A 20,190-nucleotide genomic window follows, 5' to 3' on the forward strand; every position below is an offset into this window, starting at 1 on the left:
ATCTGGCCCCTCGCCTTAACTGCATCAACCAGGTTTAGGAAACAGCCTGATTTCCAGCCCCACCCATCGCAACTGGAGCTGTCAGGTTTCCCTGCTCACGTTTCCCTGGATGAGCAGAGAGGCAGCGTCCTCTGCTGGAAGCTTTAGGTAACTCCACTTTAGCGGCAATTGTCAGTCTCAGCGACAAATTACTAACACCTGGGTAGATTTAAAAACCTTCCTGTTCAGGCCCCACCCCAGACCAGTTAAATCAGAATCTTGGGGTGGGGTGTGACCCAGGCGTCTGAGGTTTTTTTTTTTTTTGAGACAGAGTCTCGCTCTGTCGCCCAGGCTGGAGTGCAATGGCGCGATCTCGGCTCCTGGGTTCATGCCATTCTACCGCCTCAGCCTCCTGAGCAGCTGGGACTACAGGCGCCCGCCACCACGCCCGGCTAATTTTTTTTTTTTTTTTTTTTTTTTTTTTTAGTAGAGAAAGGGTTTCACTGTGCTAGCCAGATGGTCTCGATCTCCTGACCTCGTGATCCGCCCACCTCGGCCTCCCAAAGTGCTGGGATTACAGGCGTGAGCCACCGCGCCCGGCCTCGTCTGTGTTTTTTAAAGTTCAGCATGTTGAGTCAAGACTGGGGACCACTGAATGAGGGATTAATTTTATATGTGAGGGAACTCTAGAATGGAGCAAGCAACGGCAGAGAATAAAACCCCCCTGGATCAAATCTCTCCAGTTTTCCATTAATAAATTAGCCGTGTGAGACTCAGCCTGGGCCTGAGAATCCCTGACATTCTTAGGAGTTGGGGGAGGGTACAAAGGTACCTTAATTGTCTTGGTGCCAGGCTGTGTCCTGGTAGGTCCAAAGTCCAGCCGCTGCTGGATCAAGAGAGCTAAGAGGCAGGGAGCTGTGTGAATAAAACAAGTACATTATTCACATTTAGCACTGGGAGTGTTGTCAGCTTCATACTCTCCAACACAATGGATCCTAAACTTCAGCATGCCTCAGGATTAGCTATTTCATCAGCTTGTTAAAATGCTGGGCCCCACCCCCTAATTTTCTTAATCCTACCCCTTGACTTTTTGGGCCTCATCCCCTGACTTTCTGGGCCCCACACCCTGATTTTCTGATTCAGTAGGTCCAACAAATTCCCAGGTAAATGCCCACGCTGCTGGGCTAGGACGACACGTGGAGAACAATTGCTCTAAAAATTGAGCAGATCAACACTCTCTTTCAAGTCTACACTTGGCCCAGCACCATGGGGATCCCCACAGTACCCCAATAAGTCCTCAAAATGAGTACATGGGGCAGGCAGAATGGCACTCTGACTGTAGCATAATGATTTGTAAATGCAAAACAGGTCAAGTCCTGTCTCAAGTGTTTTCAGATTGAAAACGCGGAGGGGGAAATGATGGGGTCTGTGAGGTCAGAGCTTGGATGACGGGTTTTTCCCCACCAGGCCCCAGCCTAAAAAAGCTCTGTTGTAAAGGAACCCTCGTCTTTGTGGAAGGAGGAGTTTTTTGTTTTTTTTTTTTCCTTTAAGATGGAGTCTTGCTCTGTCACCCAGGCTGAAGTGCAGCGGCACCATCTCGGCTCACTGGAACCTCTGCCTCCCGGGTTCAAACGATTCTCCTGCCTCAGCCTTCCGAGTAGCTGGGATTACAGACATGCGTCACCATGCCCGTCTAATTTTTGTATTTTTAGTAGAGATGGAGTTTCACCATGTTGGCCAGGGTGGTCTTGAACTCCTGACCTTGTGATCCACCGCCTCTGCTTCCCAAAGTGTTGGGATTACAGGCATGAGCCACCGCACCCAGCCTAGGAGGAGATATTTTTACTCAATCCAGAGGCAGCCTCTGGGTAGAAGGGAAGGGCTGACTTGGTTCAGCGAGGTCAAGAGCCTTGCCAAAAGTCACACAGCTAGCAGAAGTTGAAGGGTGAGTTTAGGGGTTTCCCTAAGAAAGAAGGGGTATGGGTACTACCATCCACAGTCGAGATGCCAGTGTGAGACCACCCTTACTGAATACCTGGGACATCAAGTTTTTTTACTTAGCAATTTTTTTATGATAAATGTAAGTATAGATGGTCCCTGACCTACAATGGCTCAATTTAACATTTTTTGACTTTACAATAGTGCAAAAGCAATACACATTTAGTAGAAACCTTACTTCAAGTGTCCATACAATCATTCTGTTCTTTATTTTCAGTACAGTCATGAATAAATCATGTGACATATTCAGTACTTTATTATAACATTTGTGTTAGATGATTTTGCCCAACTGTAGGCCAATGTAAATGTTGTAAGTACATCTAAGGTATGTCAGGCTAAGCTATATACGTTTGGTAGGTTAGATGTATTAGGTGCATTTTCAACCTGTGAATTATAGTGGGTTTATCTGGACATGGCCTCATTGTTAAGTTACAGAGCACCTGTAAATATGGACATCTTAAAAATATGTCATTAAATGAATGCAATGGAGTCTAAATATCATAATGATTTGATACAAACATTATTCATTTTCATTTATTTATTTTTTATAGAGGTGGGGTCTCACTATGTTGCCCAGGCTGGAGGGTAGCACAATCATAGTGCACTGTGGCCTCAAACTCCTGCCCTTCTCAAGTGATCCTCCCGTCTCAACCTCCAAAGTAGCTGGGACTACAGGCATGTGCCACCTTGCCTAGCTTCTTTATTTATTTATTTATTGAGACAGAGTCTTGCGCTGTTGCCCAGGCTGGACGGCAGTGGTGCAATCTTGGCTCACTGCAACCTCTATCTCCGGGGTGCAGGAGATTCTCGTGCCTCAGCCTCCTGAGTAACTGGGATTATAGGTGCCCACACCATACCTAGGTAATTTTTGTGTTTTTAGTAGAGACAGGATTTCACCATGTTGGCCAGGCTGGTCTCAAACTTGAGACCTCAGGTGATTCACCTGCCTTGGCCTTCAAAAGTGTTGGAATTACAGGCGTGAGCCACAGCACCCAGCCTTCATTTTTAAAGTACATGAAAAAACTATTTCTGACAATGTTGAGTTTTACCTAAGCACTGTGCTTCTAGAGAACAGCAATGATTAACCCCTTACCCCCAAACTCCACCTCAACCCCATCCTCTCGGGCTCTGGAAATGGCTCAGTGCAAAGAAATACTCTTCCGCATATGACTGAGATAAAACTCACGGATTCCCCTCTATGGCGATTCCCCACCATACCCTTACTAGACCGGATACAGACAGCCCCAGTTCCCATTTGCCTCATAAGTGATTAGCTGAACTGCTTGGCCCATTGATCAGCTGGAAAAAAATGCTCATTAACAAAACTTTGGTTAAGCTTTTGTCCTTCCCCAAGGCCTCTGAATATTGGCCCACCCTCAGCCTAAACCAGCATGAAATCCCTCTGCAACAGCCCCCTTGAGAACAGGCTGGCCTCAGGATAAAGCAGTCTGTGATCTACTGCCCCATCCTGTCACTCTCGTTCATCCCACTTGCCTACACTGGGCTCTTTCTAGACTGGTTTACTCCTCCCTATGAAAGAAAATCCCCTTTTGCCTACCCCTTGAGAGTTTGTAGATTTATGGCCTGAGTGTTCTCCCTGTTTAGAGAGTCTTACCACCCTCACCCCTCCCCAAAATCATCCTTTTAAATAAAATCTCTCTTTATGAAATCTGGATCTGTTTTTTTATTTGACATAATATGCAATATTCTTTTTTTCTTCCCATTCAGCTTCTGCTGTGGAGTTTTATCCAAGCATAATATATTTTCATGCTCGGTAATATTTTATGAAGCACCCTATTGTACATTTCTGTCATACAATTATGTAGATAAATTTGAACTTGTTAACTCTAAAAAATTTTCTGTGACCATGAGGTTCTAAGGGTTAATTTTTTTTCCTTCTAGATTGAAATGCTGTTGTAATTATTAGTAGTACGTATGATTAAAATAAATACAGCATATCATTATATGAGAGAATCTTTAAATATAAAAGTTAATTAATCTTCATTAAAATGTCATGGAAAATATGTCTTTGAAGGAGATGGATTGAGCCAGTTACTTTTCCATAAATTTGTGAGTCCAGAGATGAATATCACTTTTTGTAAGAATGAGACAGAGGTGAGTCTGTTGTTTTGATTTTATAGTTGTAAGCCTGATAAACATTGTTTACATTAAAACCATAGAGAAGTGGGAAGGGTTTTAGTCTGGCAATTCTCTCACTTCTTTTAAATTCCTGATAACTATCTATACTCAAATATTTATTTATTTATTTATTTATTTATTTATTTATTTATTTGAGACAGGGTCTGTCTGGCTCTGTCGCCAAGGCTGGAGTGCAGTGGCTCAATCATAGCTCACTGTAACCTCTAACTCCTGGACTCAAGGGATCCTCCCACTTCAGCCTCCCCAGTAGTTGGGACTGTAGGCACACACCTCCACATTTATTTATTTTTGTAGAGACAGGATCTTGCTATGTTGCCCAGGCTGGTCTCAAACTCCTGGCCTCAAGCAGTCCTCCAGCCTCGGTCTCAAGAAAATGTTTTTAATGACCTAATAACATGATTAGATCCTCCTTGAATCTTGGTGAAAGCAAAGAATGAGAAACCACCTGACTTGTGGAAAGATTTCTTGCCCCGTCCTCAACAATAATTAATACATTATTTAGAATTGCCCTGTTGTTTCTTCTGGAGACTTTCATTTCCCAAGGTAATGCAGCATAGCAAGATTTAGAACAGGTGCAGTGTGAATTGCCTTTGAAAAGCGGGAGACAGCTGGTTACACAGGAGGAGAGGGAAGCTGAACCTCAAAGACCCCAGGCATGTTCTGAGCCCCAGCACCATGGAAGCTGAGGATCTGGATATTGACTCTTAAAATTCTCCTTGGCTGGGTGTGGGGGCTCACGCCTGCAATCCCAGCACTTTGGGAGGTCGAGGTGGGTGGATCACGAGGTCAGGAGTTCGAGACCAGCCTGACCAACATGGTGAAACCCCCATCTCTACTAAAAATACAAAAATTAGCTGGGCATGGTGGCGCGTGCCTGTAATCCCAGCTGTTCCGGAGGCTGAGGCAGGAAAATCACTTGAACCCAGAAGGCAGATGTTGCAGTGAGCCGAGATTGTGCCACTGCATTCCAGCCTGGGTGACAGAGTGAGACTCCATCTCAAAAAAACAAACAAAAACAAAAACAAAAACAAAAAAAACCAAAAAACAAAAAAAACTCTCCTTGCCCCAGATTTACCTCCCATAGTCCCCATGCCTGATGACCACTGTCCTATAACCCCTTCCCCTGTGCTCTCTGATCAGCACTGCCTCCTAAGTAGCATTTGAATCTGTTATTTCAAGTGCTACTTAGGTGGGGAGCTCTTTATCCTCCACACCACTCTGGACGTCATGATCTTCCAAATTTCCACAACCACTCCCCCACTCCTCTCTCTCCAGTCTTCATCCATTCCTCTCTATGCTGCAGCCAGAACAAGTTTTCTCAAATGCAGATTCACTGGTGAACCATCTATGGCTTAAATCCCTCTGCCTCCCCAAAGCCTGCAGGGGCCTGGGTAAAAGGATTGATCTCTCTTGTGATCTCATCCCTTGTCCTGCTTCCCTCTAAGTTGTACTCCCATCAGAAACAGCTCCTAGCCTATTTCTCATCACAGGTACCTTTCCAATACCACTTCTGCTTGCAAAATGGGAACTAAGAGAAGTCAGACTGCTTAGGTAAGGATCTTTGGACTCTAGGCGTTTCTCCTTAATTTAAGTGTCAATTTCCTTAACTGTAAAACTGAAATAATAGTAAGGTCATTGTACAAATTAACTGAATATTTTGCCTGGCACATCATTCGTGCTTACATAATACATGTGAACTGTTTATTATTGTTCTTGTTATTACTCATGTTACACTGAATTTTCTTTCTTTCTTTCTTTCTTTTGAGACGGAGTTTTGCTCTTGTTGCCCAGGCTGGAGTGCAATGGCGCTATCTCGGCTCACTGCAACCTCCGCCTTCTGGGCTCAAGCGATTCTCCTGCCTCAACCTCCCGAGTAGTTAGGATTACAGGCGCCCGTCAACGCCCGGCTAATTTTTGTATTTTTGGCAGAGATGGGGTTTCATCATGTTGGTCAGGCTGGTCTCAAACTCCTGACCTCAGGTGACCACCCGCCTTGGCCTCCCAAAGTGCTGGGATTACAGGCGTGAGCCACTGGGCCCCGGCCTCATGTTGCACTGAATTTTCTGTTAACCTTGCTGTTTCCCTGCTGTTAGATAAACAACTTAGGATGCTTATGTGTTTATTCTGTGCATCCCACTGCCAAGCCCACGTAGGAACTTAATACTTAGGAGTCAAGTGTTGCAAAAGAATAAATGAAAAAGCAGCGCCGACGGAGGAAATCTGACTTTCAAAGTCTTTATTTAGTGTCTACTGCGTATATTATTTCCTTGAATCCCAGAACACCCAAGGAGGTAGGGGCCGATGTTCCCAATCTGCAGATGTGGGTGTACTCAGTAAGTCATTCGGCCTTTGGTGGTACCAGGCTTACAGGAGCCCACATCCCGACCCAGGGAGAGGAGTGGATTGGAGCCGGGGAACACTGATGGGACCGGGCAGGAACGAGAAGGGATCAGGCTCTCCTCCCTTCTCTTTAAAATTTCCCGCCAGTATGGCCGGCTCGCAGCACGAGTTACGCCCTCTTCAGGAGTCCCTCCCCTTCTGCTTTCGCCAGCCTCCCCGCTGCCAGGCAGGCTCGACCAATCAGAAGAGGCCTTGGGCGGGCGCTGCCGACCAGCGAGCCAATAGGCGGGCAGTCGGAGCCGGGCTTGCCCGGGCATGTGGGAGCTGCCGGCTTTCCGGACGCCACGTGCGGGCCGGAAGAGACGCGCGGGGCTTCAGGTGAGATCCAGGACCCTGCGCCGGGGCGGCGGGGTCGGGCGGGCTGAGGCCGCGTGTCCCGGGTCGCAGGTCCCCGCGCATTGTGTCCGCCCCGGCCTGCGGCAGGGACGCCTGAGCTGGGCTGACCCTGCCCTACCGGCCGGCAGAAAAGCAGGCCAGGCGCCGCCTGTCTCCAGCCCTCGCTCTGCTCGGGGGTCCAGGGCCAGAGGGGGCGGCGCTGGTCGTTGGGACTCGGCCCAGCCGCCGCGGCCAGCAAGTGACCAACGCCCGAGTCCTTCCCGATGAGATCAGGCTTCCCACGCGTCACGCCTGGCAGAACGCCAGCCGGCGGGGAGGTCGTGCCGGGATAGCCGACTTTAGTTGTTGTCGTTCCGTGGACTTTTTAGCAGCACAGGGGACGTTATCGAGCCAGGTTTTCTCAGATTTGGGCGATTATCAGAATTGTGGCTGGAGGGTAGGGGTCGTGCGCGCGCTTTTTAAAAATCTAGATTCTCAGGCCCCTTTCCCCAAGATAGCAGTTAGGACGGTGTGGGAGTGGGCCTGAAAATCAGCCTTTTGTCAGATGTCATCTGGTAATTAACTACATTTGGGAAGCCCTTATCTAATTCACAGCCCTCGGTTGATGGTGAAGAGACGTGACTTGCCCCAGATCATCTAGCTACTTAGTGCCAGAGGAGGGTCTAGAACTGCCCTCTGTCCTCCTGATCAGCCAGCAGGTTGGTGGCTCTCATGCCACTGAGGATTCTGACTTCGTGGTTCCTTTGGGGCCTTTGCTCCATTGACTCTGCAGCTGGGACCCTTTCTTTAGGCCAGAACCCCCTCCCTGCCCGAAGGCCCAGTGTCTGACCCCCAGAGCACTGGGTCCAGGCTAGAGAAAGGCTTGTATTTGCCCTTGTTGAAAGGGTTGTTTTATCTGAGCGGAACTTCTCTCCAGCTTCACTGGGCTACATTTGGGCCCCCAAAGAGGTGTGTCCTTGATGACTGTTGGTTTTGACCTGTCAGCATGTTAGCAGGAGGAGCCGCGGACAAAACCCCACAGACACCGAGGTAGTGAAGGAATTGGCTTTTAATCAGCTGGAAGCATCGGCAGACTAGCGTCTCAAAATCCGAGCTTGTTGAGTGCACAATTTCTGTCCCTTCTAAGGGCCCACAACACTAAAGATTTTACATGAAAGAGCCGTGATTGATTGAGCAATCTAGGGGGTATGTGACAGGGGCTGCATGCACCGGTAGTCAGAGTGAAACAGAACAGAACAAGAAATTTCACACTGTCCTTCCATACAATGTCTGAAATCTATGGATAACATCGGTTGCTAGGTCGTGGGTTGAATTTTAACTATCAGGCTAAGGTCAGGCAGGCCCAGGCCTGGTTTTGGGTCTGGTTTTGGGTCTGGTGCCTGGCGCCGGGCTGCCTGCCTTTGGTTTTGCTTCCTTGTTTCTTCTTAAAACAGGTACTGAGTGTAAAATAATATAGAACAATATGAGGGGGAGGTCTCTCTCTCTCTCTCCTCTCAAGCAAGGTCAGGGTGTTTGGAAAAGGACTGCTTTCCTCTCTTGAAATAGGAGGCCACAGAGACCTTTTCTCAGATGACTTAATTTCTGGCTTCTTTAAAACCTTGCCAGTAGGATCAGGAAAGCCACCCCCCTTAGTCCTAGCCTCAGCCCCTCACAGAGAAAGGAGGGGACTATCCGCCACCCCCCTTTCCCAAATTAGTTATTAGCAGGGTGGGTATTGGGCTTCTTTTTCTCCCATTGCTGGGCTGAGGCAGATTAAGGTTCTGAATTTGTCAGTTCTAAGATGTGACTGTCAATATGAGGAAGTTGGTTACAGTTAAGACCTTTTTAAAAGAGAGACCTTTTCTCCTGGAAAGGATGGGATGAGCAAGCAGGGTGGATGAGTCAGGATGGGTCAGGTCTGGATGAGTCAAGTCAGAATGCGGTGCCCTGCCCTAGAGTGTGGGGAGTCTTTATGCAAATGCTGGCATCATCCAACCTGGCATTTCACCTCACCTCCCACCCCATTCCCGTTTCTCTTAATCTCTGCTGCTACTGCTCAGGTTTTCATCTTCTCCAGACCTCTGTCTACACCCTTCTGAAGAGGACCTGCCACGTGCCAGCTTCTAGGCTGGCTGTTGGGGAAGGGACAGAGACAATCAAGGCTCTAACCTGTCTTCTTACAGCTCTGAGGTAGACTGTGTGTACCGATGGACTTTGAAGGGTGTAATAATTCTCAAATTGTGCTGTAAGAGCTCAGCACAGAGGGATGAATTTCTTTGCTCCCTAGCTAGACTTAGTGTCCTGAGTCAGGGCTACTGTGGGATATTTCAGCGACCTCCATAGGTGCCTCTGGGGCTCCCTCACTCACTTGGCCAGTAGAGACCAATTCAGGGGACACCAGATTGGGGTAGGGGTGGCTTGTGGAATGGCCACCAGAGTGGGAAGCAGAAGATGAAATGGTCCAAATGAGAGAGGAGTGAGGAGCAGTGCCTCCAGCATGACCCACCTTATGCTCTACTCCCCAGTGACTTCAGGCTGCTGGTGGGCCCTCTTTCTCCACCCTGGGTTACTCCTTTTTCAGGCCTTTGCCCCTAACATGGCCACTGATTCTTCTCCCTTCTACCTGGAAGGTTACTGTTTTACATGCACACAGATTTAGCCTCTTCCAGGAAGCCTCCAGAGAATTGTCCTCCAGCCTGTTTTGCCTCCCTAGCACCTCTGCTTCAGCCCGTAGCACACTTTATGCTTGGTTTCTGTCTCCACCATGAAACTAAACTTCTTGGAGTCCAGGATCCACCTTTGCAGCTGCCCAGCACCTGGCACAGTGGAGACCCGAGAGCCTCAGTGTGGCATTGGCCTGTGCAACCCAGTGGGACAGAGGTTCTTCCAGAAGGGCTTCTGGGTGGTGGCAGAACAATAGCTGAGTCTGAAAGAGCAGGAGGGCTGTGAGTGGGAAGGGAGGCAGGGGAAGGCCTGTGGCTTGGGAAAGGGCAGTGAGTCCAGGCGGAGGCTGCTCTGGCCTGAGAAAAGCCGGTCACCAACCACGGGCTAGAGTCTAACCTCTCTGGGAGAAGGAGCAGTGGTTATTGAGCCCCTACTGTTTAGAATAGAGGAAGACCCCAGAATACATTGTGTCATTTCCTCTTCACACAGTAGAGGGGGTGGTAGGATCATTTTACATGCCTGAAAACTGAAACTCAGCAGTTTAGGTAATTTACAAAGAGCTGAGTTAGGCCGAGCATGGTGGCCCACACCTGTAATCCCAGCACTTTGGGAGGCCAAGGCAGGCGGATCACCTGAGGTCAGGAGTTTGAGAGCAGCCTGTCCAACATGGCAAAACGCCATCTCTATTAAAAATACAAAAATTAGCCAGGCGTGGTGGTGCATGCCTGTAATCCAGCTACACAGGAGGCTGAGGCAGGAGAATCGCTTGAAGCCGGGAGGCGGAGGTTGCAGTGAGCTGAGATCACTCTGTTGCACTCTAGCCTGGGTAACAAGAACGAAACTCCGTCTCAAAAAAAAAAAAAAAAAAAGCCGAGTTAAACCTGCTCTGCCTGACTTCAAAGCCCTAGTTTGTTTGATCTGTTAAAAATGTACTGACTGACTTGGCATAACAAATGAGATAGGCTTTCCAAGCTATGGCCTCAGCTGTTGGGAAGATGCTGGGTTTTGCAAACTCACATGAACATCAGACATTTCCTGTAGCAGCAGTGAGCGAGGGCACCTCTTATCCTAGCATTCAGTGACGAGGGCTTGAAGTCCCCTGGGTGGGCGCGCACTGCAGAAATCTGCAAGCACTTCAGATCAGGACTGTTAAATGTTTCTAGATGCGGTGGTGATTAATGAATTACAAAGTCAGGTGTAAAGAAATTACATTTAAAGGCTGGACACGGTGGCTCATACCTATAATCCCAGTACTTTGGGAGGCCGAAGTGGGAGGATCACTTGAGCCCAGTTTAAGACCAGCAGGGCAACATGATGAAACCCCATCTCTACTAAAAATACAAAAAAAATTAGCCAGGTGTGGTGGTGTGCACCTGTAGTCCCAGCTACCCAGGAGGCTGAGGTGGGAGGATCACTTGAGCCCTGCAGTGAGCTGTGATCACGCCAATGCACTTCAGCCTGGGTGACAGAGCGAGACCTTATCTCAAAATAAATAAATAAAATAAATAAATAAATAAATTACAGTTGGTTAACATATTACAAAAAAATACAACTATTCAGTTACTGCAGGCTTCCTATGAAATTTTTTCTCCAGGTTCTGCTGAGGATCTGTGCCTTCACATTTCAAACAAATATTTCTTAAAAAGGGCTATACAGTTTCTATAACCTGTATTTTCCTATAACCATACCTCTGTCAAAGTCTGATGCTTCTTAGCTAAAAATCACAGCAGAAAGAAAGTCCACTGCTAACAATATTGGACTCAGCCATGGTTTGAGGTTGAGGGTGTGGATTCTGGGTTCCTATCAGCCTTTGACTTTTACTAATTGGGCAAGTTTCTTCACCTCTGTGCCTCAGTTTCTTACCTGTAAAATGAAGATAATAATACTTTGTTCAGGTCATTGAGCAGATTGAGTGATTCCATGTAGTATTTACAACAGTGATTTGCATGTGTTTACAGTATGAATGCTTTTATTAGTGAAATGGGTCCTCAACTCAATCTGGGAGCCACGAGCTACAGTGCAGGGCTCTCGGGCATCCCCACCGTGGATCACTGCATGGAGGGAGGGTGGGTGGGCTGCCTGGCACACTCTTACCCAGCTCCTCTGCCTGTGCGTTCTCTCTTCAGGCTGCTGCCCCATTGGAAGATTACTCCCCAGGCTTCCCTTGCCCCAAGCAGTGAGCTGACTGGAATGGTACCCCGGGAGGCCCCTGAGTCTGCTCAGTGCCTGTGCCCTTCCCTCGCCATCCCAAATGCCAAGGATGTGCTTCGGAAGAGGCACAAGAGAAGGAGCCGACAGCACCAGCGGTTCATGGCCCGGAAGGCCTTGCTGCAGGAGCAGGGGCTGCTGAGCATGCCTCCAGAACCAGGGTCCTCCCCACTGCCCACCCCTTTCGGGGCAGCGACAGCAACTGAAGCTGCCAGCAGTGGGAAGCAGTGTCTGAGGGCTGGATCTGGCGGTGTCCCATGCAGCAGAAGGCCTGCTCCCGGGAAAGCCTCAGGGCCCTTGCCCAGCAAGTGTGTGGCTATCGACTGTGAGATGGTGGGCACGGGACCCCGAGGGCGGGTGAGCGAGCTGGCCCGCTGTTCCATTGTGAGCTACCATGGCGATGTCCTCTATGACAAGTACATCAGGCCTGAGATGCCCATCGTTGACTACCGTACTCGCTGGAGCGGCATCACTCGGCAGCACATGCGCAAGGCTATCCCCTTCCAGGTGGCCCAGAAAGAGGTAAGGACAGGGTTGGGGACTTGTTTGGGAAGTGTGGTGGGCTGGAAAGAGCCACCCTGGATTCACTTTGCTTCACTGGGGGCAAGAAACTTTGGGAAAGTCACCTAACTGCTCCAAACAGTAGCTTCCTTCTCCATAGAATAGGGGAAATAAAAATAAAATCCCGACCCTGCCTCCAGATAAGGATTGCTGGCCTGTTGCACAGGACAATGTAGAAAGGCTACACCAACTGTAAGGTGATAAACAGCTTATATTTTAGCGTTTGCTTTCTGTTATAAAAGTTGTACGCTTTGATGTGAAATTTGTAAAGCCCACAGTGGCATCACGTTCAGGTATGGATGTGTTGGCATATTTCCTTATGTTAGTTTCTTAGTGCTTAGAAAAAGTTAGTTAGTGGTTGGGACCACACTGATGCACCAGGAATTCCCAAACATGCTTGACCTTAGAAACACCTAAGGCCTTTTTAACAATCTAGGATCCTTGTCCCTGGTTCGTTCCGTAGAGTTCCTGATCCATTAGGCTTGGGGAGGGCTCTGACCCATGTTCCAAAAAATCATCACACTGTGCAGACTTGCACCATAAAGCCACAGGGCTTAAGGGGAAATGGAGGAAGGGAACAGTATTAAAAAGGCCATCAGTGACACCCCAAAAATAAGATAGAAACCTAATAAAAAGGATAGTCCGGTTTTACACATCTTGTTTCTTCTTTTTTTTTTTTCTTCCACACATCTTAAATGGTTAAGAAATGCACAATACACCAATAAGTATGGCACTTTACCTTGAAAAAGACCTGAAGCTTGTTTGTGGAAACAGGAGTCAGAAAGGTTGCAGCTTGAGTTTCTGTGAAGTGGTGGAAGGAGAGTTCTTTGAAGTCAGACAGGAAGTGTGACACCAGCTGTGGATGGGTGTGGCTCATCACACAGGTGAACCAGGGTTGCTGGGAGATGTTTGGGCTGTGTGCATATTGTGTATGCCCTCTTGGCTCAGTTCAGCTGGATGCAGTTTTCTGCGTTCATTCAGTGTTTCTCAAGGACGAAATTATGCATAAGCAAAGGTGAAATTTGCATTGTTCTCAAAATGTGTCATACGTCAATTGCATTGAGACAAATCTGCATTTTCTAAACAAGCCTTGTAACAGAACCACTTTTTAACACCTCTGGGTTATTCTTGGGATTAGGCAAGGTTGGGAAATACTGGTGTACACTATCTCGTGTCCTACTTTTTCACATAACATTGTGGCCCGAGCATTCCTTTGAAATGATTGGAGGTTATTTTATGTATCAAGCAGGCCAATCAGTAAGAGTAGCAACAAGAGGGGAGGTGTGTGGTGAACCCTCCAGCTCCTTGGTCCCTTCCATTGACCTGGTGGGTGGTGGTCCCAAGAGCAGGACCACTTTTTGTTTGCCCAGACTCTGAGCCACTGTGGGGTGTGCTTCATCTCTTTCCACTTCATGGCTGACTTGGGGGGAGGGGCAGTGTGGTGAGTGACCAGCATGGTGGCATGCCCCTACTATAAGGTCTCAATGCATCTTATCCATCTGCCATGAAAGCTGGGGTTAGGGATAAACCATATGTTGCCAGCCGAGGTAGGCTATGGAGGCCGGCAGCTGGTGATAAGGAGAGCCCAAGCCCAGCTAAGAGGGCTGGAGGGGGTTGCTGGCCCATGGCCCTGGGCGTGGCCTCCCTGGTGTGTGAGGAGGGCCACCCAGCAGGGAAGGGAGGTACACATTGTGCAGGCGGCCAGAGCTGAGCAAGAGAGCAGGTTAAGAGGGTGAGGAGGAGTTGGTACACAGCAGGGCAAGGGGGCAGAGTCCTGAAGACAGGGATTATGGCCCTTAATGCTCATAAGAGCTGCTGCTATGGTGTGTCTACCAGTGACAGGCACGGTTCTGTTGACTTCGCTCAGCTGGTCTTTATTGATCACCTCCTGTGATAAGTAAATAATCAGTAAATGTAATGCTTTCTACTACAGGAAAAAGATAGGCATTAAAAAAAAAGAATAAATGTGATGCTTTCCTTGGAGCATCACTAAGAAGTCCAACATGGTCCCTGCACTTACAGACCTTACAGTGGGGTGGGGGAGAGTTGGGTGGAGTGGGAGGCCTGGCGATGTCTTCCAGGCTGAGAGGAGAGCCAGCGCCAGCAGTAGAGTTGCTTGTATCTGGTAACAGGAAGCCTTCTATCCGTGACCTCGTTTAGTCCTCAGAGCCACCCCACGGAATGCTGCTGGCAGTGTTCCCCTTTGACAAGTGCAGAAGACATAGGTATGCCCCTGGGTATAGACAGTAGAAGGGCCTGGGTTCAGACGGGGGGCAGCATGGTTGACTGTAGAGCTCATGATCTCCCCACTCTGTGCTGCTTCCCTCCACAGGGATCCATGCACCTATTGGCCAGGGGTTCTCGGGGCGTGTCTCCTGCCGGCCTGACAGGGTGTGGGGGGACCTCCCTGACTCCTCTCTCTGCTCACAGATCCTTAAGCTCCTGAAGGGCAAGGTGGTGGTGGGGCACGCGCTGCACAACGACTTCCAGGCGCTCAAGTATGTCCACCCTCGGAGCCAGACCCGGGATACCACCTATGTCCCAAATTTCCTCAGCGAGCCCGGCCTCCACACCCGGACCCGGGTTTCTCTAAAGGACCTGGCCCTGCAGCTGCTGCACAAGAAGATCCAGGTGCGTGGTGGGAGAGTGGCTGGAAGGGAGGGAGGCCCGCCTGGCCTCCATGCCACCTGAGCCACAGACAAGGCTTTGGGCTGTGTCTCCAGCCTCCTTGTCATTCTCTCTTCCCTAGTCCAGGTCCAGGGACCTTGCCTAAATGGGTCTCCTTCCTGTACACGCAGCTGCAGGTGTTTCTCTCCATCATCCTTCTTCCCCAGTGTGTACTGCGATTCTCCTAGAACACATTCTCCTAGGCCGATCTCTTCCAGCTCTGTCCCCTGCCTAACTCTTGGTTCTTGCATCCCTGAAGGATGGTCTCCCATCTCCCACTACCAGACATAGAGTCTTAGATCAGGAGGAGCCAGTACCTCTTGCTCCTGTTGGGCTTCACATTTATTATTCATCTGGTCTGCAAGCCTTTGAAGCAAGAGATTTTTAGCATGCCTTATATTTGAGGAAAACAGGCTTGGAGAAGCTGCATGGCTTATGGTGTACAGTTGAGGTTCCATCCCTTTTCTGTGAACCTCCATTCTGAGAATACGTATTCTTGGGCCTGCACAAAGAGCCCTGGGAAACTGGCCTTGCTTCTTGGGGTAACAGGCCTCTCACCAGGCCTGCAGGCAGTGATGTGTTGGCTCTCATCAGCAGGTGGGCCAGCACGGGCACTCATCAGTAGAAGATGCCACGACAGCCATGGAGCTCTACCGGCTGGTGGAGGTGCAGTGGGAACAGCAGGAGGCCCGCAGCCTCTGGACCTGCCCCGAGGACAGAGAACCTGACAGCAGCACAGACATGGAACAGTACATGGAGGACCAGTACTGGCCGGATGACCTAGCCCACGGCAGCAGAGGAGGAGCCAGGGAGGCACAGGACAGAAGGAATTGAGAAGGGGGCGGGGCTCCCTGGCTGGGCTTCCGGTGTGGCCGGTGGAAGTGGGGGCCAGGAGAGCAGCGGGCACTCCTTCCTGGGCAGGGTGGGGCAGGATGCAGCGAGCCAGCCCCAGGGCCAGAGGAGTTGGGGTCATCTGTTACCTTGACACCCTCTGCTCACAGCATAGCCCTCTGTCTCTCCAGGGCTATTGGTTCTTTCTCCTGACTCCTGTGGTTTTGCTAATGGCACTTTACAGACTCCATGGAGATGTCAGGTGGACCATCTTCTAGGGCCCAGCAGGAGTAGGGAGTGTGCCAACAGACTGCCCAGGTTGTCGTGGCCTTCCGCACCCCCCAGATCTCCTGAGTCATCATGCTGTGCTAATGAAAGGGATCATATCACCGTCTCTGGGGATGGTGGGTGGAGGTGTCAATATCCTGGAGCTCCCTTACCCCAACTCAATGACTTGGGGTAAAGTCTCTTCCTTTTGTTGCCTACCTCTTCCTCCACTCATTTGGGTTCAGAATAAATATGCCCTGAAGTTAAAGAGTTAAATCCTAAAGGAGGCATTCCTTCCCCACCTCCCTGGCCTGGAACTCTGGCTACAGCCATTGTAGGAACTCCGTGCTCCCTCTGGCCTGTCAGCTCCCTGCTAGGCTACAGTGGAATAGCAGAGCCCACAGGCTTCTCGTGGGGAGCTGGCTCCTTAACATGCTTGCAACAGAAAGCCCCAGGCACACCTTAGGGAGGAGGGAAGGCAGGTAAGCTTTGGACGAGAACTGGCATATTTATTTTGACCCAAATCAGGGATTTCCCCAGTCCACCCAGTACTGGGCTCTTAAGCAAAAGTCTGAGAAACAAGACAGTGGTTTGAATTCTGGGGCCTTTGTGTAGAATTGTGCCTGAACTTTATTTATTTATTAAGAGCAGGGCCACTTGTCTGGGGAGTGGAGTCTGCGTGTCTCCTGGGGCTGGGGCAGGGCATTGGCAGTTATGCAGTGGCCCTGAACCTGGTCTGGTGCCCCCTCAGCTCTTTGACAAACACTGTGGCTGTTGGGTTTTCTCCTGTTTCTAAAAATATTCTCTTCTTTCCTAAGTGACAGTTTTGAAGTATTGGGTAACCAAGAGCTCAGGTCACACAGACCTTGGAGCCCCATCTTTGCTTGCAGCTTAGCTTTGAGATACTAGGCAAGCAAGGGACTTCACTCTTGAGCCTGTTGTTTCCTCATCTGTAAAATGGGGATAGTGGTACGGCCTACCTCATAGGGTTGTAATGAGCACTAAATGTGAAGTGTTTGGCACAGTGCATGGCACATGGTGAGCCACAGCTACTGTGAGTTTCTGTTTATCCCTTTTTTTTTTTTTTTAAGCCCAAAAAGGGGCCACAACGTGTTTATTCTTTGAGGATTTGTTGCAACTTCTTCAGGATAACACCTGAGTCCACAGGCTGAGCAGCTGTGGCCCAGACAGAACTGCTCTGGCTTGGCTGTTCCAGCAGGTGGGGCGCTGGCCTCGGTGAGGGCACAGCAGCAAGGTTCACGGATATCCGTGTGTCTTGTCTGTGGCCACCAGGCACAGGTTTGGCTTCCGGTCAGTGTCCTGACACTGCGGGAGGTGACAACAGAGCAAAGCAGCACAGGGGTCAGGGAGGTAGAGACACTGCTGAAATCACACTACCCCACCCTCAGCTGAAGCCCCACGTTCCACAAACTTGGGGTCATAGATTGTCCAGTCACTGGCTCCCTCCCTGTCAGCACAGCACAGAGGAAGGGGCTAACTGAATCTTTTACCACTTCTGGCCTGGCTCCAGAACTTTGTTCTAGATTCCTTAAAAGTCGGTAGCTGATGTCAAACTCAGTTGAGCAGTAGCTTTGATCCCTTGGTCTGGGGTTGAAGGAAGATGGTGCTGTTATCAGCGGGGAAATGTACTATTTATGATCAGCTTTGTTGTAAAACCATTTGTTCTAGAATAAAACTCAATTGGAAAAGTGGGTGAAGTGGCCCTTCCTGTGAATTCTCAAGCTGGGATTGGAGGGTGGCTCACTGGGGATTTGGGAGGGGGACTGGGGCACTAAGCCTTGCTGGGTGCTTTGGCCTTCGAGAAGGCAGTTTTCAAGAGGATGCAGTGCGCTGCAGCAAGAAACTAGCAGAGCTACAGAACTTAGATAATTTATTTCTTATTGCCCTATTACAGAGCACAAGTTTTATGTTTAGTTTTTTGTTTGAGACAGGGTCTTACTCCCGTTGCCCGGGCTAGAGTGCAGGGTGCCATCATGGCTCACTGCAGCCTCAACTTCCCAGGCTCAGGAGATCCTCCCACGTTGGCCTCCCAAGTAGCTGGGATGACAGGCATGCGCCACCCCGCCCAGCTAATTTTTTTGGTATTTTTAGTAGAGACGGGGTTTCACTATGTTAGCCAGGCTGGTCTAAACTCCTAGACTCAAGCAATCCACTCACCTCGGTCTCCCAAAGTGCTGGGATTACAAACAGGAGCCACTACACCTGGCCATATTTGTTTTAACTTTTTTGTTTCTCCCTGAAGCTATGTACTCACTTAAAAAAATGTTTTTAATTATAGTAAAATACACATAACAAAATTTACTATGTTAACTACATTTAGTGTATAGTTCAATAGTGTTATGTCTATTCACATTGTTGTGCAACAGATCTTGAACTTTTTCATCTCGTGAAACTGAAACTTTCCATTTCCCCCTTTTTCTTTTCTTTCTTTTATTTTCTTGAGACAGAGTTTTACTCTTGTTGCCCAGGCTGGAGTACAATGGCGTGATCTTGGCTCACTGCAACCTCTACCTCCCGGGTTCAAGCAATTCTCCTGCCTCAGCCTCTCGAGTAGCTGGGATTACAGGCATGCACCACCATGGCCGGCTAATTTTTCTATTTTTAGTAGAGACAGGGTTTCTCCTTGTTGGTCAGGCTGGTCTTGAACTCCCAACCTCAGGTGATCCCCCTGCCTCAGCCTCCCAAAGTGCTGGGATTACAGGTGTGAGCCACTGCGCCCACCAATTTCCCCCTTTTTTCAACCCCTAGCAACTACCATTCTACTTTCTACTTCTATGAATTTGACTGGATAGCTCACACAAGTGGAATCATACAGTATTTGTCACTTTGTGACTAGCTTATTTCACTTAGCACAATGTCTTCATCCATGTGGTGGCATGTGTCAGAATTGTATTTTTTAAGAGACTGTTGCCCAGGCTGGACTCAAACTCCTGGGCTCAAGTTATCCTCTTGTCTCAGCCTCCTAAGTAGCTGGGACTACAGGCATGTGCCCCCATACCTGGCAACTATTTTTTTTATTTTTTTATTTTTAGAGACAGGGTCTCACTATGTTGCCCGGGCTGGTCTTGAATTCCTGGCCTCAAGTGATACTCCTGCTTTGGCCTCCCAGCATGCTGGGATTACAGGATTGAGCCACTGCACCTGGCCAGAATTTTCTTTGTAAGGCTGAATGATCCTTTGTATATATATACACCATGCTTTGTTTATCCATTCATCTGTCAGTCAACAATACTTAGGCTACTTCCCCCCTTGGCCATTGTGAATAATGCAGCTATGAGCATGCTGGGAGTGCTCCCAAGCGTACAAATACCTCTCCAAGACCCTCCTTTCAATTCATTTGAATATATACCCAATAGGGGAATTGCTGGATTATATAGTAATTTTTTTTTTTTTTTTTTTTTTTTGAGACGGAGTCTCACTCTTGTCGTCCAGGCTGGAGTGCAATGGCGCGATCTTGGCTCACTACAACGTCCGCCTCCTGGGTTCAAGCTATTCTCCTGTCTCAGCCTTCCAAGTAGATGGGATTACAGGCGCATGCCACCATGCCCGGCTAATTTTTGTACTTTTACTAGAGACAGGGTTTCGCCATGTTGGCCAGGCTGGTCTCGAACTCCTGACCTCAGGTGATCCACCCGCCTCGGCCTTCCAAAGTGCTGGGATTACAGGCGTGAGCCACTGCGCCTGGGCTATAGTTTGTTTTGAGGAACCGCTGTACTGTTTTCTGTAGTAGCGGTACCATTTTATATCCCCACCAACAGTGAACAAGGGTTTCAGTTTCTCCACATCCTTGCCAACATTTATTTTTTGTTTTTCCATAGTAGCCATCCTAATGGGTATGAGATGATGTGGTTTGGATTTGCACTTCCCTAATCATTAGTAATATTGAGCATCTTCTTACATGCTTTTTGGTATACAGTTCCTTTTTAACTAATTTTCTTAACATGTGTCTTATAATATATCTATTAGCATAGTTTTACATGTATTAAGCCACATGAAATTGCTAATATTCTACAGTTTTTTGCTTTTCGTTTTTTGTTTTTGAGACAGGGTTTCACTTTTCACCCAAGCTGGAGTACAGCGGTACAGTCTTGGCTCACTGCAACCTCAACCTCCCAGGCT

At 48.7% G+C, this 20,190-nt stretch overlaps 1 protein-coding gene across 4 annotated transcripts in view; it reads left to right on the forward strand.

Moving 5' to 3' along the window:
- AEN (apoptosis enhancing nuclease) overlaps positions 1-17,762 on the forward strand; it is a 27,257-nt gene extending 9,495 nt beyond the window's left edge. For 3 of the 4 annotated variants that reach the window (XM_030814970.1, XM_030814971.1, XM_030814969.1), the window contains exons 6-8: positions 11,643-12,246; positions 14,716-14,916; positions 15,550-17,762. In XM_030814970.1, the coding sequence (XP_030670830.1) occupies positions 11,643-12,246; positions 14,716-14,916; positions 15,550-15,786 (1,042 nt within the window). In that variant the 3' untranslated portion in view covers positions 15,787-17,762. Of the gene's footprint in view, positions 1-6,399; positions 6,856-11,642; positions 12,247-14,715; positions 14,917-15,549 lie in introns of those variants that run through there. The other variant, XM_003268481.3, reaches the window with a different exon arrangement.
- The last annotated feature ends 2,428 nt before the right edge of the window (positions 17,763-20,190 follow it).

The sequence above is a fragment of the Nomascus leucogenys genome, chromosome 6 (genome assembly GCF_006542625.1).
Source record: "Nomascus leucogenys isolate Asia chromosome 6, Asia_NLE_v1, whole genome shotgun sequence".
In the NCBI taxonomy this organism is placed as follows: domain Eukaryota; kingdom Metazoa; phylum Chordata; class Mammalia; order Primates; family Hylobatidae; genus Nomascus; species Nomascus leucogenys.